Source organism: Centrocercus urophasianus, unplaced genomic scaffold, assembly GCF_019232065.1.
Source record: "Centrocercus urophasianus isolate 14NV4802_14NV808 unplaced genomic scaffold, USGS_Curo_1.0 seq_12, whole genome shotgun sequence".
NCBI classification, from domain to species: Eukaryota; Metazoa; Chordata; class Aves; order Galliformes; family Phasianidae; genus Centrocercus; species Centrocercus urophasianus.
Window position 1 is genome coordinate 26620747 of NW_024884364.1, and position 9636 is coordinate 26630382.

At 48.6% G+C, this 9636-nt stretch overlaps 1 protein-coding gene across 1 annotated transcript; it reads right to left on the reverse strand.

The window, feature by feature from the left end:
* Nucleotides 1-1519: 1519 nt before the first annotated feature.
* On the reverse strand, nt 1520-8427 carry ADAMTS1 (ADAM metallopeptidase with thrombospondin type 1 motif 1). The gene is made up of 9 exons (XM_042810036.1): nt 7878-8427; nt 7428-7774; nt 6832-6964; nt 6261-6428; nt 5679-5965; nt 5361-5547; nt 5083-5258; nt 3991-4166; nt 1520-3614 (listed from the first exon to the last, which is right to left on the reverse strand). Exons 1-9 carry the CDS (start codon nt 8425-8427, stop codon nt 2873-2875), a joined length of 2766 nt encoding a protein of 921 aa, XP_042665970.1. The 3' UTR covers nt 1520-2872.
* Nucleotides 8428-9636: the final 1209 nt, after the last annotated feature.

Sequence of the window (9636 nt, forward strand, 5' to 3'; positions counted from 1 at the left end):
TTTCCTCCCAAACAGCCCCAAGTGCTACTGCAAGAGAAGTGTAAGTCAACACCCAGGGCTTGCTCTAATTGATATGGGCGGGTCTAGAGGAAGCTGTTTTGTCTGCAGGATTTTCTCAGCCCTGCCTTGAGTCTAGATTGATGAGAGCAAAATTGGGCAATGACCCTCAACCAGAAGTCAGGGGACCTTGCCAATTTGGTAGATATGGAATATCTTGCAGTTATGGGACGCTAGCTCCTTAGGCTCTTAAATGAAGAGTGTTTCAGGCAACACCAACAAACAGCTTTTTGTTAGGATACAGTCTACAAGGATTAAGAACAACTGAAAATTAGTTATTTCTCTTGCAAATGTATATATCTATATGTTCCTAAATTAAACGTGCTGCAGTATACACATGCATATGAATAGAATCAAAGAATCATTTAGGTTGGAAAAGACCCTTAAGATCTCCAAGCCCACCACTTGTCCACTCCAAGCACTGCATCCACACATCCCTTAAATACCTCCAGGGATGATGATTCTACCACTTTCAATGCCCAACCACCCTTTCTGTATGCAAATATAAGCAAATAAAAATACTCTTAAGCATTTATGAAAAAATAAAGTGGCCGTCTCCTAAATAACACTACATGTAAAATGTTCCCCCGTATTTTTGCATGTCAAAGACAAAGTAATAGTTAATGATTAAGTGTGACATGATGAAAATTTTTCTATGTGCTTTAGAAGGGCCAGGATTTTATCCTTGGAATAAAGTGGGAACAATTTCTGCAAGACAGAGTCCAAACATTGGCAAAGGAAGTTTTAATAGATTTTTACATGACACAAAGCCAAAAGTATTCATAGATGACTGATGTCTCAAATTCCATGGCAAGAATCCCACTGAGCTCAACAGAAGATTTTCCCTCAACTGGAGTAGTCATGAGATCAGAAATGAAGGAGCAAAAAATCAGTTTCTTAACGCTTAGTATGTATTTCAACATTATGAAACGTGTTACTAACAGTTAGAACAGTTCATTCATACAGTACTTTTACAAGTAATTAGAAGAACGTGATCATGAGGCCCTCCAGAATTTTGTGAGGGAAACCTCTGACTGCTAGTTAATGGTTTTGAATTCCAAAAGCGTCTTTCCCAGTAGGTAAGGTTAAGTGGAGCAGGTAAAACTGCTACTTTTGTACTTTTATTTATTTATTTTTTGTTATGTACACCACTGACAGCAATATTCCCTCTGTAAGCCCTTATTAAAATCAGAGGTGTCTGTCTAGCAGCAGTCCATATTTCTGAAGATGAAACAACAGTACTGAGCACCCAGATAGTAGTTAAGCAATAAAATACAAAATCACCCTTTCTAATGTACAGGTAGAGTTTTCCAAACCCCTTAACTAACGTAGTCTATTGGTAGCCTAAGCTACTGGTATTTTAGGAAAACGTGGTTTAGCTTTCTTTGTAACATTGTCAAGCGGAATAAGCTTGGATTCTAAGGCAGACTCGTTTTACTCCAGTGAAATAAAGACGCTCCACTTTCAAAATTTATAGGGTCCATTTATTACTTCTAGTAACATATTATACTGTATAAATACTCTATCCTTGTTATATGCCCTTTTAAAAAAGCGATAACTTAGAAGATCACATTAGACAAGAAGTATAAAAATAAATATGCTCATTATATGCATTTATTACAAATTATAACCCTTCCCAGAAGGGAAAGAAATATAAAATACTTATAAAGTATGTAACATCTATAGTAATATATTTTACTATATACATATGGAAAGCCATATTCTCTCATTGTCTATGGACTGGCACAAACTTTAATTATGCAAATGCTGGCGTACTGCTGTGGATGGACCTGCTATCCTTCAGCTTTGTCTTCCCGCCTTATCAGTGATTTGAGCACTACAAACCTATCAGAGGCCATTTAGGAGAGGTTCCCATTCATAGGGGATTTCTTGCTGTCTTTTCATCCAAATGCAAACAATTGCTATCAGCTGGGGTAAGGGAAAAATAACATGAGAGCACTGACTGAAACACCCACTGCCACTAGTCTGGTTGACAGGATGGTAGAGCCAAGCTCAAATCAAAAAAAGCCAGTGGAAGGTGTGCAGAAGGCACAAAGAGCAACTACTCATAGCTGCTACCTGCTCCATGAAGATTTCCACTTTTTCTAGCCTGTGCATTAGATGTCACTACAGTGGCATTAAAGTGGATAAGAAAAATGGACAGGAACATTGGAATGACATAAAGATGCTTTAAAGGAAATAATGAAAGAATGACATTCTAGTTATTTGTGGAGTAGAGTTTTTGCTATTTCTTACGGTAGAGAATATGGCTTTGTTTTTATATAAAAATGTTCTCTGAAACAATAGCAGCCATGAATGACTTAGTTAAAGCTCCTTTTCTAATCCTGTGTTTTGCCCTTTGTGAGGTAGGTAAGCCCTGACCAATGATTTTAAGCTATCTTTTCCACTCCCCTTTGTCTTCTCTTCTTACGTGTGGGGACTTGATCAGTACCACAATATAAATCCAAAAGACGGGAGAATTAACCAACCCCAAAATGTTTGCTTAAACATGCTTTGGCCACTGCTCATGTTTTAATTTGTAACAGACTTTAAAAAAGGAAGTTATATTACCCTAGGGCCTTCTCTGCTGAAGAAGAGTGAGTGAGATTGGTCTGCTATCCTATCAAATCTGCAGTTGGCAGGGTAGTTTTAGGATGCAATGCCAACAAAGGTTATTTTCACTGTCCCACCTCAATGGATCCTCACCGTAAATTTTGTATGCAAAACGTATGCGCTACCTCTAACCCTCTTATTTTCAGTGCATTGTTCTGAAGGAAAAAAAAAAAAAAAAATTAGCTTTCCCAACTTATACTATTTAACTACAGTCCGTAACATTGCAGAAGTCTATCAGGTGCTTCGGTTTCTTGGAAGGCTCACAGCTTTCTTGTGGCAGCACACCGCCATCGTAAGAAATACATTTCAACAACCTCTTTTTGAAACCTTTCCCGCACGTCTTAGAGCAAGCCGACCAGTCCCCCAGTTGCCACTGTGGGCAGGGAATATCAGCACAGGGACGGATATCACTGGGCTTCAGCTCCCGGGCACAGTCAGTGGCTGGCCGCCCCTGGGGGTCCCGACACTCCACTGCCCGCCGCTGCCAGCCTGAGCCACACGACTTGGAGCACTCGCCCCACTCCTCAATGACCCACTCAGAGGAGATGATCTCCTTGATGGCATTGAAGGACTCTTTCTTTTTACTGGGCACCTTCTCTGACGCAGGCTGAGCAGGCTTCTTCACAAAATAGGTGAACTTGATCTTAGGCTGTGGCAGGTCCCCCACTGTGAGGACTTGTATGGTCAGAGGCTCCTTTAGAGGGCTGAAACTGCGGATCCTCTCCAGAGCTGCAGAGGAGCCGCTGTATCTCAGCACACTGCCCTTGTAGGTGATGTCCTGTTCCAGCGTTGACAGGGTGTAATCACCGTTGAGGACATAGGTGCCATCTGCAGCTTTGATGGCCAGGAAGCTGCCATCATGCCTAGCACCTCTGTGGTTCCGCTGCTTCACCTCGATATTGGTTGCCCCAGCTGGAATGGTGACCACGTCGTGGTAGCCCGGTCTGCCCAAGAGAAAAAAGAAAGACTGAGTTCTCCACTGATCTCTGGGACAGGGGAGGAGCTGCCTCACACAAGGCTGAATTTCATTTGGAGCCAAAGCATGAGGCTCACAAGTTGCTGACCTAACAGAACTAATGGATTAAGAGATTTGCAAAGTCACATCCCACGTTATTGCTGTGGCAAAGGCATGTCCCATGTAACGGGTTTCCTTTAACACTGAGATCTGACTGTGAGTCATCATCAGTCAACTGTCTTTGACAGAACAAATCTCACTTCCAAGGATAAACTGAGACAGTATCTCACTGACTTGGAAACCAAAAAGCCTACACCCACAAAGCATTCCCCAGAACAAAACAGCAGCTGCGCTCACGCACTCACTTTGCTCTAACAAGTGTTCCAGACACTTTTTTACAAGTGGATCCATTGCCACCGCAGATCCCGCATTTGTCAAACTTCTTATTGGAGCCTATCATCCGGTCACAGCCAGCCTTCACGCACTGTCCCTGGACGCACACAGAGGTGGAGTCGGGGCTACACGGGGTGCCATCCACAACCTTCACAGGAAACCAGGAGGAAGGCATTCAATTAGAAAATGCACATTCCTTTGAAATTGCAAACAAAATACATACAAAATGAAGAATATGAACAGAGGGAAGGCCTGCAGCACCCAGATTTTTAAGGCCTTTCAAACTAGAAACCAAAGCAGTCTGTAGGTAGTTGGAGCTACATAATGATTCTTCAACTCACTTGAAAAAAAGATAATGCTGTGGTGATTAAAGAAAACAAGCACTTTCGATTTTTATTAACACCCACCCCACTCCAGAAGAAGTCTACAGAACTGTTAGTAATTATGTGTAGTGGACATTTTTTTTCTCATGTCACTAGAAGCGAGTGTCAAAGAAAGTACAGAACTAAAATTGCTTTTAGTGGTGTCCAATCAATCCTTTCCGTCTACGAGTACTCCTCTACAATAAATATCTGTGTCATCACCCTGGCAGTTACTGGCTCTCAACGTCTAATGACAGTGAGTTCAAGTAGCTACGCAAGATAAGTTATTTTTCCTTTTGTTTATTTTAAGCTGTCAGCGTATTACTAACTGCTATGACAAAGCACTGATATTCTGGCAAGGAACCATAAGAATCCTCCAAACATATCTCAGTGCAATCAAATTGGTGGAAGGAAAGGGAAGGAAACTAGGGTGGAGTGGGTAGAAGAGGTGGTTCGTGTGAAGTAACTGCAACCATGTGCCAGAGTATTTAAAGCATGCTGGCACCAATCAGACTGTGCATGTATGGAGCAGAAAAGGAAGAATACTGCTTAAATACAACACAATCTCATTTTTCTGACCTAGCTTAAATACCAGAAGAACATAATCTCAGATTTCTACACTCCTTGACTCTTAACTTCACAAAGAGTAGGAGAAAATAGAAGTCTGCTTCTTTAGGAGGATGGGTGATAGCTTTCAAATACCTTTGGCTGTAAAACAAAGAAGTATCCCGTTCCTTTTGCTCTGCAGACCAGTTTGCATCTGTCCTTTGGAGAGACACCAGCATACTTGGGTGTCCACTCCACTGCAGGTCCGCTTCCAAAGGCAGATTTGGAAAACTCATTGTGCTTTTCACATTGTTCTTCTCTAAAGGTTTTGCCTGCAGGCAGAGGAAAGACAGGTGGACATTAGATCAACTTCTGTACACGGTCTTCCTCCAGAAGATCCCCTTCCCTCACCTCAGAAATGGGGAAAAGATTACCATTGTTATCCGGGCAGTCCTCGATGTTGCACGACCTGTACTGCACCCTCTTCCCCTCACAGTACTTCCCCCCATTCCTCGGAACAGGGTTGTCACACTCCCTAAAAGAATACTGCACACCGCCGCCGCAGCTCCGTGAGCACTCTCCCCACGCTCCCCAGGACCCCCAGCTGCCATGCACTGGGGTCTGAAAGGACAAGCAAAAGGAAACCAAAACAGTTAGATAAAACCACAAATACTTTAACACAAGCTGCTTGTAGAAGAAAAACAAAACAAAACTAAACTAAAAAAAAACTTCGAAGTCTGTAGAATACTTACATCATAATGCTTCTTCTCAGTTTTATTCACACACTTGCCATTCATGCACCATTTCCCTTCCCCACAACTGGTACCATCCGCCCAAGGGAAGTGTTTGGTTTGGCAGACGAGCAGTCCTCCCGAAGTGCCGGTACACCACAGAGTTGTGCACGTACTGGCTGCATCAGGGCAGTGCTTGGATTCATCTCCAAAAGTGAACTGGCACTGTCTGTTGGCATCATACAGCGTGCCGGGCAGGTCAGAAGGAAGCTGGATTGGTCTGTGGGGCTTGTCCAACAAACACTCACCTGAAAAGGGATAGAAAAGGAAAATAGAGCAGATGGTGCTGTCAGTGAGTTCAGTTTTAAAAAGGAAAAATGTATTGGCTTCTGTGAAACTGCATTTGCATTGCAGCATGAGTTTTCCAGCCAATCTGTGCCACCGTTTTTGTACAACTAAGGGCCTTCTAATGTCATTGGCAGCATGCAAAAGGTTAATGCTGTCTTCAGCAGAAAGCACTCCATTAATTAAAAGGGAAAAGAAGCAAAGCAGTAAAACACAAGAGCATGAATGCCACATAAATGGAAAGTTTAATCATCTTACCATGACCATTATCCAAGAATGTTGTAATCATGTAGGCACTACACGGAGACCAGGGCTGGCTGCGATCCAGGTTGGAAAGCATGGATGCCATCATGTGGAAATCCCGGCTTATTCCATTAATGCCAGCACACTGCTTTGCATCGTCATGAGGCATGTTAAACACGTGGCCTTAGGAACAACAAAAAAAAAAGTTTGTGATTTCAGCAGGTCTGTCCTTTGCATTACCACTGCTACTGTAACTCTGGAGCTACTCATAGTCAGGTCTTTAAATACTGAAAGAATAGTGGGATCTGAACAATGCCAAGTTTTAAGCAGATTACAGAGCATCTTCTCTCTCCTCACAGGCTATTTTCCTGCAATCTCAGTCCAACACAGTTCTCGCAGACAAAGCAGTGTGGCCTGGAACTGCTTTCAGCAGTGGAACCCTGCTGCACTGCCAGGCTGTGGTGCTTCCAGCCTTGCCAAGGCAGCACAGGGTGCCCAGTGCCTGTGGAACCGGGAGCTTCCAGTCTCACTGCATCAAGCTGCCTGCAGCTAATCAGCCAAAATCGCATTTTAGAGCTTCAAGTACCTAGCTCATGGGCTGTTGTGAAGGCAGCCTGCAAGCCATCGTCTTCTATGATAGAGCAACTGCGGTTTAGATCACAAACGGTTCCCACATCGGCCATCCCAAGAGTATCACATGTCTTGGCACCACAGAGGTCCTGCAAAAAAAGGCAGTTCATTATTAATCAGATCAGAGCCTTCACCTTGGCAAGAACCATCCCACCCTGGCAGCTTGCCTTCACTTATGGAAAGTGCATAAATATTCAGCACTTCAATGGGTACGATGGCAAAAATCTGTCTTTGGAACATACACAAGGCTTACACGTAGAAGCAGGATGCATAATTTCCATACTGACTCTGCTAAAAATATACAGCAGAAACACACTGCATATCACAGAATATCCCAAGCTGGAAGACACCCATAAGAATCACCGAGTCCACGTCCTACGCTGTAAGCTTCACCTAAGACAACACAAAGGATACTGAACCCTAAACAACAAAAATTCATTTCAATTACAGACTGTTTTGTGGATCCTGAAGTACCTCTAAATGCTTTTTGGGAGTCTTTGAGGGGTGGGGAGCTACAGGCAACGGGGTAGACTTGGCCTCCTTGTCCCTCACCTGCCTGGTGAAGAGGATGGCAGTGTCATAGTGCTCGGCGTGCCGGTCACTGGGCGGGTTGTGCTGCTTCTGCCAGCTGCAGAAGTTGCGCAGAGTCAGGGCAGCATTGGAGGAGATGTCGGGTCCTTTGCGCTCCTCGTAGATGACCATGATCTTTACCACCACCAGGCTGATGGAGTTGCGGATGCTGGGGTGCTTGTACAGCTTGGCCGCCACTGAGAGCAGCGTCAAGAGGTAGTGCTTCAGCCCGCTGCCGTGGAACTCGGCCATTGACTGGTCGGCCACCAGCATGGTCTCCACGTAGCGGGGACTGGAGACGAATCTTTTCTTTCTTTTGCTTCTCGTTTCTGCATTGAAAAAGAGAGGGAGAGTGTGCGCACGTGAGTAACGCACGAAAACTCCGCGCCCGAGGGCAGCACCCAAAGCCCCGCTCCCACCCGCGCTCGGTACCTGCGTGCCCCGAGGGCTCCGGTTCCGGTCCTGCCGCTTCGGCTCCCGCCCCCGGCTCGGCCACGGCGCAGCGGGATGCGGCGGGAGCGCGGGGCCCGCGGAGGCGGAGGAGGTGGGGACCGAAGCGGTGCCCCGCGGCTCCGGGCGCGGGCTGGATGAGATACTCGCGGCCCCGCAGCGAGAAGGCGCCGCGCATCCCCGCACACAGGCTGAGGGCGGCGGCAGAACCGGGGTCCCGGTTGACGGTGCCGGAGTAGAAGCAGCGGGCGAGGTCGTCTCCCGGCGGCGGCGAGGAGGAGGAGGGCGGCGGCGGCCCGCCCAGGTACTGCAGGGTGAAGTCCGGGGCCAGGAAGCTGCTGTCGGGCTCCAGCTCCAGCGTCAGGCGCTCCCCGAAGGCCTCCAGGCGGAAGCGCTCCCTGCCGCCGGCAGCGCCCAAGCGGCGCGGCAGCACCAGGGCCTGGCGGGCGGCGGGGCGTTGGGCGCTGCACAGCCCCAGCAGCCCCAGCAGCGCAGCCAGCACGGGCGGCGGCGGGCGGGCGCCGGCCCTCATCGCGGCGCGGCGGCGCGGCGGCTGCGGGGGTTGGCTAAGCTGAGCGGGCGGTGCGCGGCGGTGCGCTCGCGGCGCGGGGCTCTCTCCCGGCGGAGGGGCGGCCGCGGGTCCGCGATCACTGCGGAGGCGGCGGAGACTTTTCCATGGCCTTTTCGGGAGGGGTCTGCCGGAGGGTCCCGCTCTGCGGATCTCCGCTAGTTACCGTTCCTTTCCCCTTCGGCTCTCCGAGCTTCGATCGCTCGCTCCTGCGAAAGCCCCGGGACGGCCTCGAGTGCACTTCCACTCTTGCGGGCGGCGGCGGGGACGGAACGAAGGCGGCCTGCGAGCCCCCGACCCTCCGCCGCGATCCGAACGCCTCCGCCGAGCGGGGTGAGTGCGGCAGCCCGGTCGCCGCCGCCGCCCTTTATGGGGTTTGTCCGGGCCGCCCCCATCCCCGGCGCGGCCCCGCCGCCCCCCACCGCGCCGCCCCTCGGCCCGGGCCGTGAGCTCACTGCGTGCGTAAGGCGGCGGAGGGCGGCCCCCGCCCCCGGCTCCCCCACTGTCCTCGACGGGGAGGGAAGGGGAGCGGTGCGGTGGGGCTGGAAGGGCAGCGGTCCGAGCGCGAGCCGCGCTGCCGGACGAGGGGATGCAGCCGGCCCCCCCCCGCTGATCCTCAACCCCCGGCTGGGCTCTGGGTTCCGTTGCCACTTGGTTGTGCTTTTCCTTTTCGTTTCTCCCCCCTTCTGCCTCCGTTTTTATTTCTCTTTTTCACTTGAAGGAGTCCTTGTCCGTGCGCAGCCTTAATGGCTACAGTCAGCCGTGCACCTGTAGTTCTGGGAAATGGTTCCTTATAAATCACTATATAGAGGCATCTACGTAGGGGCAGGCAGCGTTTTTCCCTGAGGCAGCCCCAGCCGTACAGCTAATCCACATTGTAGTGTGCAGCCCCATCAGCAATGCGCCTTCCTCCTCGCAGAGGCCTTACTGAGGATCAGGGCAAAGTAGTGGTGAGCAAATGTGGTAATAGAAACCGAAGCTCTGTACCTATCGGTGACAGATGCTTCAGTGCCAAGCAGTGCCATGCTTTATGCCAAGGCAAAACTCACAGGCTGGAGGCAGAGCAGCATGCACTAATGTTGTGCTTTATGCCAAAGCAAAGCTCACAGGCTGGAGGCAGAGCAGCATGCATCATCCTGAGGGTGATGTCTTTGTGAGAGAGCGTTTCCTAAA

Bases quoted from the DNA above. Each gene is read 5' to 3' on its own strand.
- ADAMTS1 (XM_042810036.1), bottom strand. From the start codon at position 8,427: ATGAGGGCCGGCGCCCGCCCGCCGCCGCCCGTGCTGGCTGCGCTGCTG. The intron at 5,548-5,678 runs GTAAGTATTCTA...TTGTCCTTTCAG, and splicing joins CTGAGAAGAAGCATTATGAT to ACCCCAGTGCATGGCAGCTG. The intron at 5,259-5,360 runs GTAATCTTTTCC...CTCTGCCTGCAG, and splicing joins GGACTGCCCGGATAACAATG to GCAAAACCTTTAGAGAAGAA.